Genomic DNA, 22,272 nt, shown 5'->3' on the forward strand with positions numbered 1-22,272 from the left:
CATATGTGGTGGTCTTGTACAATGAGGGGGGGAAAGTATTTGATCCCCTGCTAAATTTGCCCATTTGCCCTCTGATGAAGAAATTACCAGTCCATAATTTTAATGCTAGGTTTATTGTAGCTGTGAGAGACAGAATAACAACAAGAATGTAAAATATAAAAGGATGTCACATAGAGGAGGGAGAAAGGTTGTTTTCTGCTGCTCCAGAGAAGCGGACACGGAGCAATGGATACAAACTACAAGAAAGAAGATTCCACCTAAACATTAGGAAGAACTTCCTGACAGTAAGAGCTGTTCGACAGTGGAATTTGCTGCCAAGGAGTGTGGTGGAGTCTCCTTCTTTGGAGGTCTTTAAGCAGAGGCTTGACAACCATATGTCAGGAGTGCTCTGATGGTGTTTCCTGCTTGGCAGGGGGTTGGACTCGATGGCCCTTGTGGTCTCTTCCAACTCTATGATTCTATGATTCTATTCTATGATTCTAAGAAGGTTAAAGCTGGGAAATGATATATAATGAAATGAAAATGTTGTTTAAAATAACCTTTGTTTAAAAAAAAAACCAACCCAGATGCTTTTCTTTTGGGAATTATAGGGACAGAACTATCTAAAATGTATAGAAGCTTAATCATGCATTCTACTACAGCAGCAAGAATGTTACTTGCCCCAAAATGGAAAGAAGCAGAAGTCCCAGCAAAGGAAGAATGGATACAAAAGCTTATGGAATATGCAGAAATGGCAAAACTTACCGGAAGAATAAGAACTCAAGATAACAAACTTTTTATAAAAGAATGGAGATGGTTTATTAATACAGTGGTGCCCCGCAAGACGGAAAACCCGCTAGACGAAAGGGTTTTCCGTTTTGGAGGTGCTTCGCAAAACGAATTTGCTATGGGCTTGCTTCGCAAGACGAAAATGTCTTGCGAGTTCCTGCGATTTTTTTTCGCTCCCCACCCCCTTTTTCTAAGGCACTAAGCTGCTAATAGCCTTTTAGCAGCTAATCCGCTAATCCCTTAAGCCTTTAATAGCCGCTAATAGCTGCTAAACCGCTAATAGCGCTAATCCGCTAATAGGGTTGCTTCGCAAGACGAAAAAACCGCTAGACGAAGAGACTCGCGGAACGGATTCTTTTCGTCTTGCGAGGCACCACTGTATTTACAGATAAACTGTAAACAGATAAGAACACTGGCAGGATTATTGTAATAACCTGCAGTTTTATAAGTTATACTTAAAGAAGATGAATAAATGAGCATATTAAGTTAATTTGGATGTGCAGAAGATATCAAAAACAAATTTAAGGAACCTCAGGAAGGGTGGGGGGAGGAAGTCAAGTTTTGAAATGTCAAAATGATTGTAAAATTAGTGAAGAAGTGAACCTGGATATGGTGCACATTACACGACTAGGTGGCCGTGATCTGACTTCTTCAAGATCTTGTTGCAAATTCTTCTTCCATCTCTGTTCACTTATTATCTTCCAAACATACAAATTCCCTACAAGCAAAAGTCTTGTTAGCTGCTGTGTAGCAGACGGCAACCTCCCACTAGGCAGATGGGGCAGAGACAGCCTCTCAGCTCTGTGCTTTTCTCCCCATTAGTAAAGTAGGTGATCAGAATCCTCTACCGTGGATGATATTAAATTGGTCAGATCCCTAGTCGTGGGGCAGTGTGGAATAGTGGTTAGAGGGTGGGGTTTAGGAGCAGGGAGACCCGGTTTCAAATGCCTGTTTGACCATGAACCCTTGCTGGATCCTCTTAACACAAGGGCATAAAGAAGGAATCCTTCTCTCGTAAGAAATGCTTTCTCAAAGGCTGAAATTCCTTCTTCCTTCTAGGTACTGGAAGTGGCTCCCTGTCTCATGCAATTATCAGGACAATTGCTCCAACAGGGCATCTGTATACAGTGGAGTTCCACCAGCAGAGAGCTGAGAAAGCCATCGAGGAGTTTGAAGAGCACAAGGTGGGCCATTTGGTGACGGTGAAGAACCAAGATGTCTGCAAAAACGGCTTTGGCATCACTCACCTTGCAGACGCCGTCTTCCTGGACATTCCGTCGCCGTGGGAAGCCATAGGGCACGCCAAATCCGCGCTAAAGCGTGAAGGTATGTTACCTGTTTTGTGGTTTATCCATCTGGGGTCTGAGATGGGCATGGGAGTAGAGAGTGTGTACTAACAGAGGCCTCCAAATTCCTCACTTGAAGACATAATCCTCAAATGATATTATTGGAATACAGTGGTACCTCGGGTTAAGCACTTAATTCGTTCCAGAGGTCCGTTCTTAACCTGAAACTCTTCTTAACCTGAAGCGCCACTTTAGCTAATGGGGCCTCCCGCTGCCGTGCGATTTCTGTTCTCATCCTGAAGCAAAGTTCTTAACCCGAGGTATTATTTCTGGGTTAGCGGAGTCTATAACCTGAAGCATCTGTAACTTGAGGTACCACTGTATAAGATGTTAGCATGTGAAATACAGATTTTATTTTGCAGTCACGGACCAGCTATGCACTGTGAACGGGTTCACTTAAAAAACAACAAACCCAAAAACCCCTACCTTGAAAGGTGATGCAAATGCAAAATCTCTTTGGGAAGTTTTGGAACTCTGGGGGAAATGCGGGTGACTCAGAGTAGGCAGCGGCTAGGGAAGGGCCTGGGATTGTGGCCACTGCCTCTGTTTGGGCAAGGAAAGTAAAGGTCGTAACTAGGGCTGGGTGGTATCTGGTTTTCAATATTGTGATATACTAGCCGAACATCTCAATATAAAATGATGTCTGAAATAAGAATGGAACTATGTAGAGGCGAACAGTAGGGCTGGCCAATACAGTGGTACCTTGGTTTAAGAACAGCTTAGTTTATGAACAACTTGGATTAAGAACGCTGCAAACCCGGAAGTAGGTGTTTTGTTTTGTGAACTTTGCCTTGGAAGCAGAACATGTTCCGCTTCCTGTTGAGTGTGTTCCATTTGTAAATTGAGTCCCCCGCTGCTATGAGAAAGCACGCCTTGGTTTAAGAACGCTTTGGTTTAAGAGTGGACTTCCGGAACGGATTAAGTTCGTAAACCAAGGGACCACTGTATCTGGTTTTCAACACTAACTAAACTTTGCAATATACTGATATATCACAATGCCTGAAATATGGATGGAGCTATGTAGAGGCATTGGTTTCACGGTTTTTCCTGCATTGTGATTTCTGCATCACGCACACACCATGATTCTCAATATATTGCCAGGTCAAAAATTATGAATCTGATATCACAATATGGACTTCAAACTGGTTTTGGATGATATATCGATATATCACCCAGCCCTAGTAGTGACCTGTGAGTTGTAGCATTTTTGTCCTTTTGTTCCTGCCAAGGAATTGCAGATGTGTTCCTTTTCCTGCCACAATAACTGAGGTAGGTGGAAGTGAGAGAGCGAGCGACGGGCAGTGTCTGAAACTCCCATTGTTCTAGGTGCATTTTGCGAGAGGGAATTTCATTAGCGCAAGCCGTTTTTTAACTCTGGGCGCAAATTTCAGATTGGGAGGGTAGACGGGGGGAAATAATGCATGCAAAGCTCTGTGAACACTTGAAAGTGATATATACCTGCTCAATCTTTTATTTTATGTTATTGCCAGGCTGTGCATGGAGCAACAATGGCAAAATAATAATAATAATAATAATAATAATAATAATAACAACAACAACAACAACTGTTATTATTTCCTGCTTCTGTCTGTGTTTCTGCGAGGAATAATGTTGCTGTGTGGACTGGATCCTGACCTTTAAGCTCTGTAGCCCTTGTCTTGAAATGCTCGCCTTGTTGCTAAGATCCATTTAGATCTTTTTACTTAAAAGCAATTAAAAACAAGAGCTTCGGGTTTTGTAGCAAGAGGCAGAGATCTGAAAGGAGAAAAACAACTTTTCTCCCACTGTTCTCTCTCCCCCCCCCCCCCACTTTGATTGCACAGTAATTGGCATGTGAATAATATAAAAAGCTCTTGAACTTCTAGCTGAGCTGCGAGTGAGTGGGAAGGCATAGTAACATAGCTTGATGAAAGCAAATTCTCTGCAACATTTTGATGGGTGTGCGTGTGTGTGATATAGATTTTTCTTTTTCTTTTAAATCCTGCTAATGACCGGGGTGGTTGAATGAAAGATTGAGAAAGCCATCTCTTAGAGCTTTGAGTCAAGAACAGTACACATTTTGTACGCTTGGGGGCTGGGTCACTCGTGTGCAGTTATCCCTTGATGACAGCAGCATCGAGTGATGGAGGGGGGCTTTCTGGGACTTGAGAAAGCTTAAGGCCCCAGTGTCGTGGTCTGTGGGCAATCAAAGTCCCGGCTGAGGACGTCGGGACCGGGGGCAAGATGGCGGGGTGGGAGCAGGAATGAGAGTCCAGAAGCCAGGGATCCGGGGGTCAGGAAGCAGGGAGTCACGAAGTCAAGGGTCCGAGGGTCAAGAAGCAAGGAGTCAAGAAGCCGAGGTCTGAGGATCAGGAAGCAAGAAGTCAAACGCAGCAAGGCAGGAAACGAGTTGCTGTGGCACAGAGCCGAAAGGAAATGCTGACCTTATATGCCTTCCCGACTCTTGCCACCAGGTGCATTGAGTTACCAAGTGGCCTCACCTGTGCGGCTGCTCCTTGCCTCTCCAAAACAAACTTAGGAAGGCCCCAGTCCTGCAAAGCCCTACTGGTCACAGGGCCTGGCTCCTGCACACACTCCTGACACCCAGGATGTCTTTATCCAGCCCTGCTTCAAATGTAATAGGACGGAACCAAGAGTTGTGAGCAGAAGGGGAAATATCTGCAAATGAGGAACCTGTAGCCCTCTAAAAATTGTTGAACTCCAACTCTCTTCAACCCCAGCCAGCATGAACAATGGTTGGGAAAGTGTTAGAAACTCAGGTATATCAGTTAGGGGCCCATTGGCTCCTTAAACTAGGGTTATAGTCGCTGTAACGAAATGTCTAGTTGCCGTTTTGGGGGTAGACGGCTCAAAAGTTGTGTTTTTCAGTACGACTTTTTGGTTCCTGAAGTTCATTCTGATTAGGCAGATAAAATATAACGGATAGAATTCTACAGGATGTGTTGTTAGTGTGTGAAAACGAGCAAGAGCCAAGGATAACCAGGCATGCACCTCCTGATGGTGGAGACATCAGACGCTGTCCTGGCCCCTCAGGCATCTTCACTTGGTTGCCAGTGGTTGATAGCTACTGGCGAATTTGGAACGCTGAGTTCAAGAAGGGTGGGAGATGTAAGTTCGAAAGCATTTCAATGGAGACCTGGAGCTCCCATCCCTGCTGTAAGAAGGAGGTCCTATAGAAATCATTCTGCTTATGTTTATGCAAATTTTTCTGATGCCACCTAGCACGAAGTCTAACATCGCCCTGCAGTTTGCCGAAGATTCCTCTGAAGGGCAGAGCATGTTTGGATCCAAACCAGGACTTCTCAGTGTGGTTGGATTCCAACTTCAGCCACCTTGATCAAGTGCAGAGGCAACAGGTTATGGACATCGGTGGTGAACTGGGGCTTCGTTTCCCAGAGGAGAATTGATTGCCCCGTGCCAAATTGGAAACGGGGATTTAGCGCTTTGTTGTTGATGTTTAGTTGTGTCCAACTCTTCGTGACCCCAAGGACCAGAGCACGCCAGGCATTCCTGTCTTCCACTGCCTCCCGCAGCTTGGTCAAACTCATGCTGGTAGCTTCGAGAACACTGTCCAACCATCTCATCCTCTGTCTTTCCCTTCTCCTTGTGCCCTCCATCTTTCCCAACATCAGGGTCTTTTCCAGGGAGTCTTCTCTTCTCATGAGGTGGCCAAAGTATTGGAGTCTCAGCTTCACTATCTGTCCTTCCAGTGAGCACCCAGGGCTGATTTCCTTAAGAATGGATACGTTTGATCTTCTTGTAGTCCATGGGACTCTCAAGAGTCTCCTCCAGCACCATAATTCAAAAGCATCAATTCTTTGGCGATCAGCCTTCTTTATGGTCCAGCTCTCGCTATCCGCCACCAAAGGCTTCAGATTCAATCCACATTATACATGATTAAAGCATTGCTTCAAGCTTAGCAGGCTCCTAAGGGGCAGTCCTGTCCTTGCTTACCTAGGAGCAAGCCCCATTGAACTCAACAAGACTTACTTTTGAGTCGACACGCACAGGATTGCACTTCCGGAGTCCATCTTTGGGCGTTCTCAACTCGCAATCACTTCTGTTCCCACGGCACAGCATCGCCTCTGCTCATGATCTGGAGACTTGTAAATTGCATTGACCTTATATCTGGAATAAATTTAGGCAAAAAAGGCAATGTGACAAGATGCCAGAAGAACATTCCCATAGTCCCATGGGTGTTGCTGTTAAAGCTCAGTCAGGGTTCCAGTTCAAGTCAAATGCCAACATTTTGAGTTATGCATGCACAAAATACTTGCAGAATCATGGCTGTTGTACTCCACTGTATAAACAACTGAAACCACCAACAGTTTGGGGTGATGCTATTTCCCCCTCCAGCTTTGTCCTCGAAAAGATGATGGTGTCACGATTTGTGTCTGACGCCATCAAAACCCAAAAATTCCATTGGAAGAGTTTCAGGCACTTACAAAAGTACAGGAAGCTAACTTGCATTGGGCCAGGCCATTTGCCTACCTATCTCAATATTGTCTGTCTCAAGCACCTATCTCAGTGTTGGAAATTAATCATAGAATTGTAGAATTGGAAAGGACCCTAAGGATCATCTAGTCCAGGGGCCAGCAAACTTTTTCAGCAGGAGGCCGGTCCGCTGTCCCTCAGACCTTGTGGGGGGCCGGACTATATTTTGAAAAATACCAAAAACAAACCAATTCCTATGCCCCACAAATAACCCAGAGATGCATTTAAAATAAAAGGACACATTCTACTTATGCAGTGGCGTAGCGTGGGGGGGTGCAGGGGGGGCCGGCCGCACCGGGCGCAACATCTGTGGGTGGGGCGCTCGCACTCGCAGCTCTCTGCCCCTACCTGGCTCACTCACTCTCTCTCACTGCAGTGCTGGCTGTGCGAATCCGATCTGAGCCGCCGGGTCGCCGCCCACTGTGGAGGGGAGGGTGCCAGACGTGCGGTGCGGTGCGGAGAGAGAGCGAGGGACTATCTGGGGGAGGGACAGTGCAGCGGGGGGGGGGCACAAATTACTTGCCTTGCCCCGGGTTAGGGGGCACAAATTACTTGCCTTGCCCCGGGTGCTGACAACCCATGCTACGCCACTGTACTTATGTAAAAACATGCTGATTCCCGGACCATCCATGGGCTGGATTTAGAAGGCGATTGGGCCTCAGGTGATGAATGCAAGGTCTTGGTAGGTAAGAGGATGCACCTGGCCCCCAAGTCGTGCAGGGCTTAATATTAGCATCTTGAGTTGGGCTCAGTAATATTTGAAGCTGGGCATGTTGTTCCTTTCCTATTGCCAAGTGGGCAAACAATCAGTTCACGCACCTTTGCCTTAGCCTGACGTTCCACTCTACCGGCCGTAAAGCTTATCTGATTTCTCAGATGAGCAAACCGCACTGTACTTAATTATTTTAGGGTGAATAATTCAGTAGCATTTCCAAGGCTAGCTGCTTTCTGCTGGTTCTCTGGGAATTCCCTGCTGTGTGTCTGGGAACTCGAGCTTCCCAGCATAGGAGCTAGCAATGTGTTCAGCAGTGATGACTGGAGTGAAAATACATCATGGGCGAAAATGAAAGCTGCCTTTCGCATCTGCATAACTCTTTATTTTGAAATTTAACGTGAAAAAGGCCAAAGTATGGTTGGTGGGCATTTTGTGCATATTTCACAGTGCCGTTGAGGCAAAATTGAATGAGGCACTGTGACTTTTAACATCACTGCCAGGTATAATAGGGCCCCTGATAGCAGGAATCAAATACGATATGTTTACATTTTAGTATTAACTTTACAGGGGGGCACTTAACTTTTTTGTGCTTGCTCCCTTTTTTTGAAGGGGTTACCATACTAAAATTGGGAAGTAGGGGGCTGTGGATTTCATAGATGGCCCCAACACACACACACACACACACACACACACACACACACACACACCTCTTTGCCCATAATTCAAGCCTAGGGTACCTTCCCATCTATTTAAACCATCACACGCAGGCAAGGAGTGTGCAGTCTAGTTTACCAACTCTTAATATGACAGGCAGCATGTCATCCTCCTTTTAGCCTGTCTGCCTCCTCCCCCCCTCGATCACATAACATTTTATTTGAAAAGTGGGTGTTAATTTTTAATGTTAAACATCCCATAAATCCCGTTAACAAGAGGAGAGGGAGCCTCTTCGGCCCTTGCGTGACTCACTCCCTGATCTCTGAATAGTTGCAGTTCATTACTTTAATAGCCTTGAGGGTTAATGGTCTGTTAAGCATCCCTCCATAGCTGCTGCTCCTTCCCCAGATTGCATTGACCTGCCTCTTTAATGACCTGGGAGATTTTCTTTTTCTTCTCCCCCAAAGATAGATGCTTTGGGTTTGTGGCTTTCGAAGGTCCTTATTCGTTGCCCGGTGAGGTGTAGCATGCTGGGACCAGCCTTGTGGCTGTGTACCTTTCGGCCAGGGCTTCCTGCTACTGTCACTGTGGGCTTCCTGACAGCAGCGGTTCTTGCTTTCGAAAGCTGCTGCACTGCAGATCTCCCTTCATCTTCTAAACCTGCGCTGCCTCTCGCCTCTCCCCACCCTACCCTTGCCTTTGCAGCAACTGCTGACAAAACGATTTTCAGTGTGATAGTTGCTGTGCCCGATGCCTCTGACCTTGAATGTGTTAGAAATTCCTGCATTATTATTATTATTATTATTATTATTATTATTATTATTAATAGTAGAAGTAGTATTCACACACCCTCAGAAGGAGCAGGTACGCATTTCAGGAGCATCCCTGGATCCACTGCTATCACCTAGAGATGGTTCAGAAACTTCAACCGGTGCAGAATTTGGCAGCCAGGTTGTTCACTGGGGCAAGATGGTTGACACCAGCCCTGGCCTGACTGCACTGGCTACCAATTAGTTTCTGGGCTGGTTTTGACCTATAAAGCCTTAATAATAAAATAATAATAATAAAATTTTATTTATATCCCACCCTCCCCAGCCAAAGCCGGGCTCAGAGTGGCTAACAACAATAAAAGTAACACAGCATTCTAAAATCAATTCATTCTAAAATCAATCCAAAATCAAATTAATGGCAACCATTGGGCTAGAGTTCTGTGAGGATCACCAAAGGAGGGGGTCAGACTGTGCCTTGGCCAAAGGCCTGGTGGAACAGCTCTGTCTTGCAGGCCCTGCGGAAAGATGTCAAGTCCCTCAGGGCCCTAGTCTCTTGCGACAGAGCGTTCCATCAGATCAGGGCCACGGCTCTGGTTGAGGCCAGCCTAACCTCCCTGTGGCCCAGCACCTCCAAGATGTTTTTGTTTGAAGACTGTAAGGTCCTCCATGGGACATACCAGGAGAGGTGGTCCCTTGAGTACGAGGGTCCTAGGCCGTATTGGGCTTTAAAGGTTAAAACCAGCACCTTAAACCTGATCCTGTACTCCACCGGGAGCCTGTGCAGGTGGTATAGCACTCAGTGCCGCAGTACCTCAAGGACCACCTCTCTCCATATGACCCAGCCCAGACCCTGTGGTCTTCATCCGAGGCCTTTCATTGTGTGCCTCCTCCTCCACGTGAGGTCCAGAGGGTGGTAACACCAGAACAAGACTTTTCTGTGGTGGTTCCTCATTTGTGCAATGCTCTCCCCAGGGCGACTCGCCTGGCACCTTCATTGCATATCTTTAGGCACCTGGCGAAAACCTTCCTCTCCTCTCAGGCGAATTAAACCATCTTTGGCCTTTTAGACTGGGGGATTATTATTTTTGTTTGTTGCTATTTTCTGTTGTGTTTTATATTGTCAACAGCCCTGTGATCCTCGGGTGTATAGAAATTTAATAAATAAAAAACTAAAGAGGAGGCTCGCTCCAGTTCAGGTGTGTCGATGAAGATGCACAAACACTTTCCCCCCATTAATTCTGATCTGCTTCGCTGTAGGACATGTTCAAACGCTCAGTCAGTGACAGCTCCTGATTTCTAATGCACTCATACTCCCACAAACTAAATGGGATGTTGAATTGGAAGATTGTTGGCGATCCCAGGGCAGGGCCTCTTTCATCCCCAGGAAGACAATAGCGGGACTGTCTAGTGAGCGATGTTTACAGTTCCATACTGTGTTTACATTAAGCGCAGAATCGATCTGAAGTTCCTGGGTGGTGAGAATTAGTCCGTTCCCCTTCCCGGAACTGACAATTTCATTAATAGTACTTCGGGTTTTGTTATTGAAAAGTATTTCCCATTATTTCAATAAGCCTTGCAAGATACCCTGTTGTTCAGCACTATCTTTGCAAACGGTGTATCTTCTAAATTCTTTCTTTCTTTTTAAAATAATATTTATGCCAATTTTCAAAAATACAAGAAAAATTGAAAAAAACAATATACAGTAAAATAAGAAAGAAAAAAAATAAAAATTAACAATACGTAGAAAACACCACCCCTCCACCCCACCAACAAGAGAAAAAAGCAAAAAACAAAAACATTTTTTTAAAAAAGAAAACACTTCCATTTTTTTTATTCCTTCCTTCGATAACCTATTTCCTCGACTTCCTCCCACCTCGCTTTTTGTATTCCAATTTATTAATTAGATCAGCAATTTCTTCCCATCTTTCACTGCTTATTCGCTTAATTATCATTAATGCATTTAAACCTTATTCTCCTATCAACATCTAGAAAGTATATTTTACGTTAGAAAGAATTTAGGATAATCTTCTAAATTCTTTCTAACGTAAAATATACGTTTTAGATTGTCCCGAGGAAGGAAACCCCCCCCCAAACCCCACCACCACCACCACAAATCAAGCTTTTTCCAAAACACATTGTTGGACATTTACTACAGTAACCCTTTTGCAAGTCTGTAATTCACTGGTGGAGCATCTGCTTTGCATGCAGAAGGTCGCATGTTGACTCCCCAGCATATCCAGGTAGAACTGGAAGAGACCGCAGTCTGAAACCTGGGGAGCTGCTGCCCATCAATGTAGGCCATGCTCAGAGGTGAATTTTGGGCAGTGTGACTGGTTCTGCTGCACTGGGTGCTTAGCTTGGTGGTGCAACTATGACCTAGTGGATTGGGCAGAACACAAGGCGAGAGGCTGGGGGCACTGAATTCTAACCTCGCACAGGGCGCTGCTGCAGTTGGAAAGACCAAAGTCTACCCCTGCCATACTGACAGCGGTCTGACTCCAGCTTCCTGTGTTCCACTTGGAGATCCTAGAATTGTAGACTTGGGAGGGACCCCCAAGGGCCATCTAGACCAACCCCCTGCAATGCAGAAATACTGCCCACAGCCGTACCTGGGTGGGCTCGAACCACCAACTTTCTGGTTAACAGCCAAATGCATTGAACCGTTGTGCCACTCTATTTTGGTTTCTTTTATCTTGTGCCTCCCGTTGTTGTTGTTGTTGTTGTTGTTGTTGTTGTTGTTGTTGTTGTTGTTAAGGCTGATGTGAAACCATCTAGAAAGCTGCATGGTCTGATCCAGAAACTCTCTTATGTTTCTGTCTGTCTTAGAGGCAAGCTGCAGTGACTGCAATATGTCTGTGCCTCACCTTGTTAGGGCTTCCTCCAGCCACTGCTGCGGACGACTGTTTCTTATATTTCCCTTTCTCTGTCTCTTCCTAAATAATCCTCCTCCCCACCCTAAAATGTTTGGGGAACTTTTTTTTAAAAAAGAGGCACATAACATCAGGCTTCCAACAGAAACCCCTCCTTAATCCTGCGTTGGAGAAGCCCGGATGATGTGCTTAGAATAAGCTGTGCGGCACTCCATTTGCATAACGTTCTGACTGCAGCGTTTAAACTCCCGAATAATTAGGAAGAGCTTGGCACGGATGAGGAAGCGGAGGGAGGGGGGATAAATAAATAAATGGCCAAGGATGGAGAGCTCTAGAAAACGAGAGACCAGCGTGCAACACTTCTGTAGCTTCGCCGCAGATTTAAACAAAATCTAATTTTCATATCTTTCCCTCTCCCCGTTGGAAGCGGTCATTCTGTAAGGGGGAGAGGGCTATAGATCTCCAATAAAGAATTATCAGGGCCCTCATCCACAGTTCGCTGGGTTCTTTTTCCTTTTGGGGGCTGAGGGGCAGACATGGCTTTTAAACTGACATAGAACATGCATGAGTTTGTAATGTAGATAATACTTCCTTTGGAGCCCCTCCCTGCCTTCAACCAGATGCTGCCCCCGTAGGAATCTGCCCTTACATGGAGTCAGACAATTGGTCATACAATCAGGATCTTAGAGTTGGAAGGGACCCGAGGGTCATCTAGTCCAACCCCCTGCAATGCAGGAATCTCAACTATAGCATCCACGACAGATGGCCATCCAATCTCTGCTTAAAAACCTCCAAGGAAGGAGGGTCTACCACCTCTCGTGGGAGTCTCTTCCACTGCTGAACAGCTCTTACTGTCAGAAAGTTTTTCTGAATGTTTAGTCGGAATCTCCTTTCTTGTAACCTGAATCCATTAGTTCAAGTCCTACCCTCCAGAGCAGGAGAAAACAAGCGTTCTCCATCTTCCATGTGACAGCCCTTCAGACATTTGAAGATGGCCATCATATCTCCCCTCAGTCTCCTCTTCTCCAGGCTATACATACCCAGCTCCTTCGACCGTTCCTCATAAGGCTTGTTTTCCAGACTCTTGGTTGCCCTCCTCTGCACATATTCCAGCTTCTCAACATCCTCCTTAAACTGTGGTGCCCAGAATTGGACACATTATTCCAGGTGTGGTCTGACCAAAGCAGAATAGAGTGGTCCTATGATTTACACTGACTTGCAACAGCCTCCCAGTATTTCAGACAGGGTTCTCTCCAAGACTTACCTGGAGATGAAAGGGATTGAGCCTGGGGCAACCATCTGCATGAACATAAGAACATCAGAAGATGTCTGCTGGATCTGGCCAGGGGCCCATCTAGTCCAGCATCCTGTTCTTGCAGTGGTCAGCTAGCTGCCTCTGCATACAAACCAGATGCTCTATTCCATAGATATTCCACATTCCACCCAAGAAACCCCCAACGAATCCTAGTTGTTGTTGTTTAGTGGTTTAGTCGTGTCCGATTCTTCGTGACCCCATGGACTAGAGCACGCCAGACACTCCTGTCTTCCACTGCCTCCCGCAGTTTGGTCAAACTCATTCTGGTAGCTTCGAGAACACTGTCCAACCATCTCATCCTCTGTCGTCCCCTTCTCCTGGTATCCTCCATATTTCCCAACATCAGGGTCTTTTCCAGGGAGTCTTCTCTTCTCATGAGGTGGCCAAAGTATTGGAGCCTCAGCTTCAGGATCTGTCCTTCCAGTGAGCACTCAGGGCTGATTTCCTTCAGAATGTATAGGTTTGTTCTTCTTGCAGTCCATGGGACTCTCAAGAGTCTCCTCCAGCACCATAATTCAAAAGCATCCATTCTTCGGCAATCAGCCTTCTTTATGGTCCAGCTCTCACTTCCATACATCACTACTGGGAAAACCATGGCTTTAACTATACGGACCTTTGTTGGCAAGGTGATGTCTCTGCTTTTTAAGTTGCTGTCTAGGTTTGTCACTGCTTTTCTCCCAAGAAGCAGGTGTCTTTTAATTTCGCGGCTGCTGTCACCATCAGCAGTGATATTATTATTATTATTATTTTACTTCATTAAAGTTGAGACGATTAGAAGAGCAAATGTGGTGCTAGTCAGGCTTGAGACCTGACATGCACGGAATCTTGTATGCTTTTCTTCCAGCCAAACCTTGTTTCATGGGTGATGCTGTGATTTGTCAGTGTTCCACCCCCCCCCCCTGTAATGAATTTAGTGCATACTCCCATCTTTCTTTGGAGAGCTGAACCCTCTGATTTCCCTTGTCAGCGAAACATCCGTTTGCCCACGTGCCTGCTCTCTTGAAGGACGTTCTGTCCCCCTGTTTGCAAAGGCAATGTTTTTAGTGCACTAGTAAGCATTGAGCAAATGCCAAAAAAAGGATGCTGCTGTCTGATGTTGCTGCGCCCCCCCTCAAACCATCACTGCCTCCCACCACCATCTAATGCCACCAAGATAATGGCAACTTTCTGCTGTTGTTGTGACGCAGCCCTGGCATCGCAGCACCACAGCGAATTCGTTTCTAAAAATACATAAGTTTAAATGGTGGGGCGTTGCTTCTACGGTTTCTTTTTGGTGCCTTAAATTGTTAGGAAGACTTTTATTTCCCAGGAAGGGTGGTGAGGACCGTTTCTGATGTTCAAGGAAGCTAGATTGTTAGCACCTGTCTTTCTCAAGAGGCAATGGAGTGCTCTTCCAAGGGTGAAGTAAAACTGCTGAATTAGCAACACCAAAGCGACCTCCTTGGGGCGCAGGCCTGGGCAGTGTGTATGGAGGTCCTGGGCAGCCCAGGCGACAAGAACTCTATCTCAGCCTCGCTGGTGTGGTCCTAAGGAAAGCAGAACTGTACGTTTGGCACCAGCTTGGCTTACAGGAGTTGCTGGAAGGAGGTGTACAAAGCGCCATCCAACTGCCTTAGGGACTCCACTCCAGGTTTGTGTAGGGTTTACTCCTTAACCTTTTCTCCTGAAGATGTCCTGTAAGGAATCATAGGTTTAAAGGTAAAGGGACCCCTGACCATTAGGACCAGTCGTGACCGACTCTGGGGTTGCGGCGCTCATCTCGCTTTATTGGCCAAGGGAGGTGGCATACAGCTTCCGGGTCATGTGGCCAGCATGACTAAGCCGCATCTGGCGAAACAGAGCAGCACATGGAAACGCCGTTTACCTTCCCGCCAGAGCGGTACCTATTTATCTACTTGCACTTTGACATGCTTTCAAGCTGCTAGGTTGGCAGGAGCAGGGACAGAGCAACGGGAGCTCACCCTGTCGCGGGGACCTTCTGATCGGCAAGTCCTAGGCTCTGTGGTTTAACGTCCCTAATCATAGGTTTAGGTATTAAGAAATAAAGCACTGGAATGTGGACGTTACCTTAGGGCAATTCAGAACAAATCAGTGTCCTCCAGATGTTTTTGGAACACCCATTATCCCTGACGATGGTCCATGCTGGCTGGGTCTGTGGCTACCCCTGGTCTACACCTGACTGGCAGTGTCTCTCCAGAGCTTCAGACATGAGTCATTCCTGGTCCTAGCTGGAGGTGCCAGGGCCTGAAGCTGGGACCTTCTGCCTGGAAAGCAAAAGTTCTGTCCCTGAGCTTATGGGAGATCTACTTAGGGATGGGAGGTTACACCTGCCCACACAAGGGCAACACTCAGTTAGGCATCTGCTTGGGATACCACCGCTTCTCAACATGAAGTCCTTAGCAGTAGGTCTTGCTCTTCCCTGGAGCCCCTGCACACCTTTCATGCTGTTGGAAGCTGATGATCCCTCACTTATCCCCATGTGACATTGGTAGAAGCAGCAGCCCCACCCTTAGGAGAAGAAGCTGCCCTTGTCGTGGTAGCACTGGATGCTGGTTGGAAACTACAGAGCAGGGCCAAGGTGTATTTGCCAAGATGATGGCCAGCTGCTTTTGGAGATAGGATGGTGGGTGAAAGATGGACTGTGATTTGGTGCAACATGGTATATCTTGTGGCACGAGTTCTTGATGCAGGGGTCTCATTGCAAGGACATTGATCCCAGACTGGTACTAGGTGCTGGTTCACTGCTCCAGCTTGACGGCTTGGTACAGCTTCTAGAAACAGGACCCATACACCTTGATTGCAGGTGTTCCTTTTTCTTTTGTTCCTCCTAGCTCTCATGATCCAGTCACGGGTCTGGATTTGTCGGGAAGCCAAAGAGGGCCAGAAATTGAAGTGCAAGTATTGCAAATGGCTAAATTATTGGCTTCTTTGAGTTGTGATTCCTGTGTCTGCAGTGGCAAGGATGTTCAAAGGCCCTGCAGAGGGTGATTGATATGGACCCTTTTGATGAGAATATGCAGGTGTCGAATAAAGATCTAGGGTTCAAAAATGGGTTCAAAAGACATTTGCAAGTTATAGTGCAAAATAATAATAATAAAGAACTACGAACCTCGGAAATAAAGGGCATGGGGCATGTACAGAGTGCAGCTCCCTTGCGAGAGAGGAAACACTGCATTAAATAAGGTGATTCCACGATATTACATCATTTATTTATCTTCACGTTTTATGGCGATTGTCAGCAATACAAAACTGCTAGAACATTTGCAAAGCTAAGCAGGGCCCGGTATGGTTTCAAATTGGATGGGGGACCACATGTTGAGATTCCTGCATGAGTGACCTGTGGGGTGCCACCCAACCCTACAGTTCTGTGACTAATAAATGTTGATTATCTATTGATATATCTTGACATTATTTTAAGAGGATTTGGTTTGGGGGTCAATGCCCATTTTATAAACTCATCAAGGGGTCACGGGACTCAGAGCTTTGGGCAACCCCGCTTTACATAGTTGTGGGCTGCAGTTCTGGCACGAGACTGTTTATAGTACAGCAAGGCCCGGCGCTTCTGCACTGGCTACAAAACAGTATTCTTTGTGTTTTGTGAAGGCAGTTATTCAGATTATGGGAATGCATGAATTATCCATGGCCCTTTTGTCTCCCGAGGGATTGCTGACATGGCCTCCGTTGCGAAGCAGGTGACTCAAGGCACACCCTTCATGCTTCAACATTGAGAAAGTGGATGGGAAGATCCTGTACTGTGTGCACCCCTCGTTTCCAGTCTCTCCAGCCCGAGCTGTGCTTTGACCTGTGCAAACTCCGAATCCTCTCCTACTTATCGTGTCTGCCGGCCTTCCGTCTAAGCTCTTTCCCCCAGCCTACGAGAAACAGGGAGGCTTGACCTCTCCGCAAAAGTGGCTCTGCAGAGCTCTTTCGCCCCCTGCGCCGAATGGATGTGGGCTGGGAGGGTTTCGACAGGCCCCCTCATTGTTCCCCCCCACCTCCACGCCGGCAGTTTCAGATGCATTATACATGAATGCATTCATTTTTTAAGACAGCTCCCCGGATCAAAAGGCTCACGCAGCTTCCCAATGTGAGCGAGACTAATCTGGGATAATTACTGTATCAACTCGGGCTAACACACAGATCTCATTAAACAAATTGAGTGGGGGGTAGCTGTTTCGAAAGTTGGGGGGTAGGGGAGTCTTGAAGGAGGCACCTTGGGGTTGGTTGCAGTGGGGAGCATTCACACAACACATCTTTCTCGTTAGGGGTTTGTGCCTGTGGTGGAATTCCCTTGGGAAGCTGTGTTGTGGAAACTGCAGCTACAGAAGAACTGCGCAGCGATATTCACCCAAAAATAAATAAATCCTGTGTTAGTTTTGTTGGAAGATGCAACCCAACTGGGGCAACCCAGTCAGATGGGCAGAGTATAAGAAATATATTATTATTATTATCATTATCATCATCATTGGTCTCTTTTCTGACACACACACACACACACACACACACACACACCAGGAACCCTGGGAACTAGTTCTGACAAATGGGGCTGGAGATCTCTTTTGATTACCCAACCGCAGCTCCCAAGATCCTATGAAGGAAGCCATGACAGCAAAGTGACATAAGATGTCTTGTAATGCAGATGCGCCCAAGAGTTAACACATAGAGACATACCCACACACCTCATGGATTTAAGAATGCGTTGCTTCTGCAGCCTGGCTTAGAACGCATGTCTCAAAAACCCAACTGTGGGTCTTCTCTGGCTTGGTTTTGTTGGAAATGTTTACAATTGGGCCATGTTTTTCATTTCTCTGGAACTCTGCTGATGTAACTGTCAGTCACAACACTTCCATGACATTCCAGGGCGAACCACTACGGAGAAACTCTCGAGAAGCCTGATGGGAACAATAGTAAGCTGCTCCCAATGTCCTCCCGGCGCCTTCTCTTGAGCACAAAGCATTTATTGTGAGGTGACATTTCACGGAGATCCCATTCTCCCCCCTCCTCTTGCAGCCATTTCCCTAAACGCTGAGAATACCCAGCACCCTGGTTAACATCCTCTGGTTTTTTTGTTTTTGTTTTTTTAATGCTTAGCTTGGTGGCAAAAAGCCAGAATATATTGTCTGTTAGAGCTGTGATTTATTAATTAGACTCCCCTCTGGGTTTCCCTTCTGTGCTGTTTTCTTAAAATGAACTTGGCACTGCAGAAACGTAAACAAGTTTGAGCTGGGAAGGAACCTCTGCTCCAGATGTTCAGCGATTTGGAGGGTGATGCTGAGTGACACACGCGTACCGTCGCCTCTTGCGTTCCGGATGCTCCAACATAAATGGGCCGTATTGGAGCAAACGGGGGCAGGTCGTGGGGGTGTTTCACCTGCTCCATCACGCTTGGCACAGGGAGCAGAGAAGCATCTTTGCCTTCCAAGGCACATGGTAAACTTGCCCATCGTCAGCAAGGCCTTTGTGAGTTGTGTGGGTGTGTTTTCCCCCCTTTTAACTCTCAGACTGAGCTAGCCATCGGTCCTGCAGAACCATTTGTAGCAGGATTAGCAGCCATGGGATTAGTTATTCAGTGACGATTTACTTTGAGTGCATCTGTGAAGGGCTGAACTCACAATCTCCCTGTGATGTCCCCCCCCCCCCCCGTGAGACAAACACAACCTGTTTCTCAGGGACCACCTCCTTACTGGCTTCCTGTGGCTTCTCCTGGTCAAAATCACTGGGCTTCTTCGGTCTTTTGAGGGCGACACATTAAAAATCACGTGAGACCTCCTAGTTGCCATCCTTTAAGAAGAAGAAGAAGAGTTTGGATTTGATATCCTGCCTTTCACTCCCTTTTAAGGAGTCTCAAAGTGGCTAACATTCTCCTTTCCCTTCCTCCCCCACAACAAACACTCTGTGAGGTGAGTGGGGCTGAGAGACTTCAAAGAAGTGTGACTGGCCCAAGGTCACCCAGCAGCTGCATGTGGAGGAGCGGAGACGCGAACCCGGTTCACCAGATTACGAGCCCACCACTCTTAACCATTACACCACACTGGCTCTTTAGGTTTTAGACCCCTCCTCTAGAACTTTGAAGCAGGACTTTGGGCTCTGTTGCATGTGCATGAACATTAAGGTGCAATGCATTGTCTGATTGCTGCAACTGGTGATTTTAAACTGTTAATACAAGACGATTATTTTTTTCTAATACATTTTCAAAAATGCTTTTAGATACAATGCAATGAAGTGGTTAGGCTAGGACCTTGGAGGCATGGGCTGTGTACACACCAGACATTTAAAGCACACTGAAAGCACACACACCCCGCCCACAAAGGACTGCAGTTTCCCCTTACAGAACTACAGATCACAGCAGCACTGTGGGATAGTTTAGCCTGAGATATACTGGTTTGGCCCAAGGTCAGCCAGTTAACTTCATGGCCGAGTGAGGATTTGAACCCAGGTCCCCTAGGTCGTTGTCCAACACACTGGCCACTCCATCACACTTAGGCTTGTCACCTTTGTTCTGGCAAAATACAGGAGAGAGTGGGGCGGTGCAGTTGGGGGGAGAATTTGTGTGTGTGTGTGGCGCTAAAGCGACTTCAAAGCAATCCATTACAATATCTTACAGGATGGCCCCTCTGAAATTTCTCTCTCTCTCTCTCTCTCTCTCTCTCTCTCTCTCTCTCACACACACACACACACACACACACACATTTGTAAACCTATCTGTGCTTTGCTACCCAGAGCTTAAATATGTGACCTTTCACACACCCTTTCTCCAAAACATGCATTTGGAGAGAGTCCCTAACTTGGCAGAGAGAGAAGTCCTGAAATACAGGACAAAACTATCAATACAGGACATAGAATTTTACATCGAAATATGGGGCAATCCTGTATTATTCAGGGACGGGTGGCAACCCTAAGTCCACACTGGCTCCATAAATCCAGGTCGGTTTTTTGTTTGCTTCCATATGGGAGATCCTTTGCAAAATGTTCTCACCTGCCAAGTAGTGTGGTCCAAAACTGGACCGCCTTTTTCTGCTTAACTTGTGACTTTCCTCTTTTAAGTGGATATAAACAGGGCGCTCTGGTGTCCCCATTACCCTCTATTTTTATCAGACAGGTTGCCTTGTTATCATTTGCATAGATTGCATAACAGGCTTTTTCTTCTTCTTGCGGGGCGGCTGCAAAGGAGGGCTGCAAAGGAGGAACCAGCAGCCGGCTGGGGAGATGGGGAAAGAATGCAGAGCAGCCGAACGACAATTAGTGCCACCCCAGCCGTTCTTTTTCTCTCCCCCCTTCCCCCACTCATTAAAACCTACTTCGTGCCAGGAAGCCTGCCTTATGAGGACATTACATCATGAGCGAGACCACATGATCCCTGGATTTCTGGCAGACCACGTCCTTTTTTAATTCCTTGAGCTGATTTGGCCGGGTGGCTTTTCAGAGCAAAGCCCGAAGCCTTCTATTCCCAGCTGCAGAGGTGACATTGTGACGAACCGGGAGATGCAATCTCTCCCCCGTAAAGGGAGGAAAGGTGCGTCTTAAAAGCTCTGGACTGGAGGCGGCTTCGGGTACTATCTAGGAACAGAGCCTCTCTTCAAACAGGACCGGCTGAAAGATGTTGGTTTCTGTCTACCCTTCGCAATGTTCCGTTTGACAGATCTGTTCGCCTTGGGGGGATTTTGTCGTCTCTTGTCGCGTTGCGTGGATGCATTCAGGAGATGTGAAGCCTCTTGGATGGAAAGCTAACAGTCTCCAGAGCACTCCATCTAAGGACTGGGGATTATTCTGTTTACACATACCATCCCCCTTAAATAAACACAACCCTGTTCCACTCTATCTGCATGTAATATCGCTGGCAGTGTGGTGTAGGCCCCAAAGCACATCTCAAGAAAAAATTGGTGGGCGAATTGGACTAAAACGTGTGAATATTGTTTCATCGAAGAAGCCCAGGATCTCTTAATTCGCTGAGAAATCTCTGCTGGGGATTCCTAGCTCACTGTTTGCAGAGATACAACATTTCTCCAGGAAAAGGGCAAATAGAGACTGGCATTTAAAAGGGGGGGGGGTGAATCTAGGGAAATCTGGAAAATTAGAAATCAGCTAGCTTAACATCTGGTGGAAAGTGCTATTAAAGAATTACTAAGCACATAAAAGAACAAGTCTTGTAGAAACAGAACCAATGTGGCGAGGTTCTAGGACTTATTGACAAATTAAAAACAGACAAACCCTCAGCTCCAGATGGTGTCTTTCCAAACTCAAATGTGAAAATGCTGATTTTCAAACAAAAATATGCAACTTGTCCCTAAGATCAGCTTCCATAAGTTGGGACTGGAAAGTGACCAATGCAATACCAACTTTTAAACTGGAATCTAGGAAATCACAGGCAGCTTAGCTTAACTGGAAAACTGGTGGGGAATGTGATTAACAATAGAATAATCTTACATATAGAAGAACAAGTCTTTTTGAGAGAGAATCAGCACGGCTTCCTGGAGAGCCAACTCCCGTCTCACTAATTTTTCAGAGCATCAACGAACATATGGATATAAGTGATCAAGTTAACATTGTGTACTTGGACTTCCAAAAAGCTTTCAATAAAATCCCTCCCCAAAGACTTCAGAGGAACCTTAGCAGTGATGGGATAAGAGGAGATCTCCTTTTACGGTTCAGTAGCTGGTTTAAAAAATGGGAAGCATTGGGTAGGAATAATGAACAGTTTCCACAACTGAGCGATGTAAGAAGGGGGCCTACGCAAGAATCAGCATTAGGACTTGTGACATTTTAACTTGTTCATAAATAACCTGGAGTTACGGGCGAGCAGTGAGGTGGCCAGGTTTATGTTGTTGTTGTTTAGTCGTGTCCGACTCTTCGTGACCCCATGGACCAGAACACGCCAGGCACTCCTGTCTTCCATTGCCTCCCGCAGTTTGGTCAAACTCATGTTAGTAGCTTTGAGAACACTGTCCAACCATCTCGTCCTCTGCCGTCCCCTTCTCCTTGTGCCCTCCATCTTTCCCAACATCAGAGTCTTTTCCAGGGAGTCTTCTCTCCTCATGAGGTGGCCAAAGGATTGGAGTCTCAGCTTCAGGAACTGTCCTTCCAGTTAGCACTCAGGGCTGATTTATAGATCAGATTTATAGATGACACTAAATTGTCCAGGGTGGAAAAAACAAGACGGGATTGCAAGGAGCTCCAAAAGGATATTTCCAGACTGGATGAATGGGCATTATGCAAGTGCAAAATAATGTGCAAAACACCCTAACTGCACACATGTGCACTCATGAGGTCTAAACTGATCATGACTGACCAGGGTCATAGCGGATAGCTCAGTGACGATATCAGCCCAGCATGTGAGAGCTTT

General features: G+C 46.4%; 1 protein-coding gene across 1 annotated transcript in view; it reads left to right on the forward strand.

Moving 5' to 3' along the window:
* The window catches only part of TRMT61A (tRNA methyltransferase 61A), a 62,665-nt gene that overhangs the window by 23,858 nt on the left and 16,535 nt on the right, over positions 1-22,272 (forward strand). The window contains exon 3 of the mRNA XM_083439476.1: positions 1,828-2,094. Coding sequence (XP_083295602.1) covers positions 1,828-2,094 — 267 coding nt within the window. The remainder of the gene's footprint in view (positions 1-1,827; positions 2,095-22,272) is intronic.

Source organism: Podarcis tiliguerta (assembly GCF_965153285.1).
Source record: "Podarcis tiliguerta genome assembly, chromosome: 1".
Lineage (NCBI taxonomy): Eukaryota > Metazoa > Chordata > Lepidosauria > Squamata > Lacertidae > Podarcis > Podarcis tiliguerta.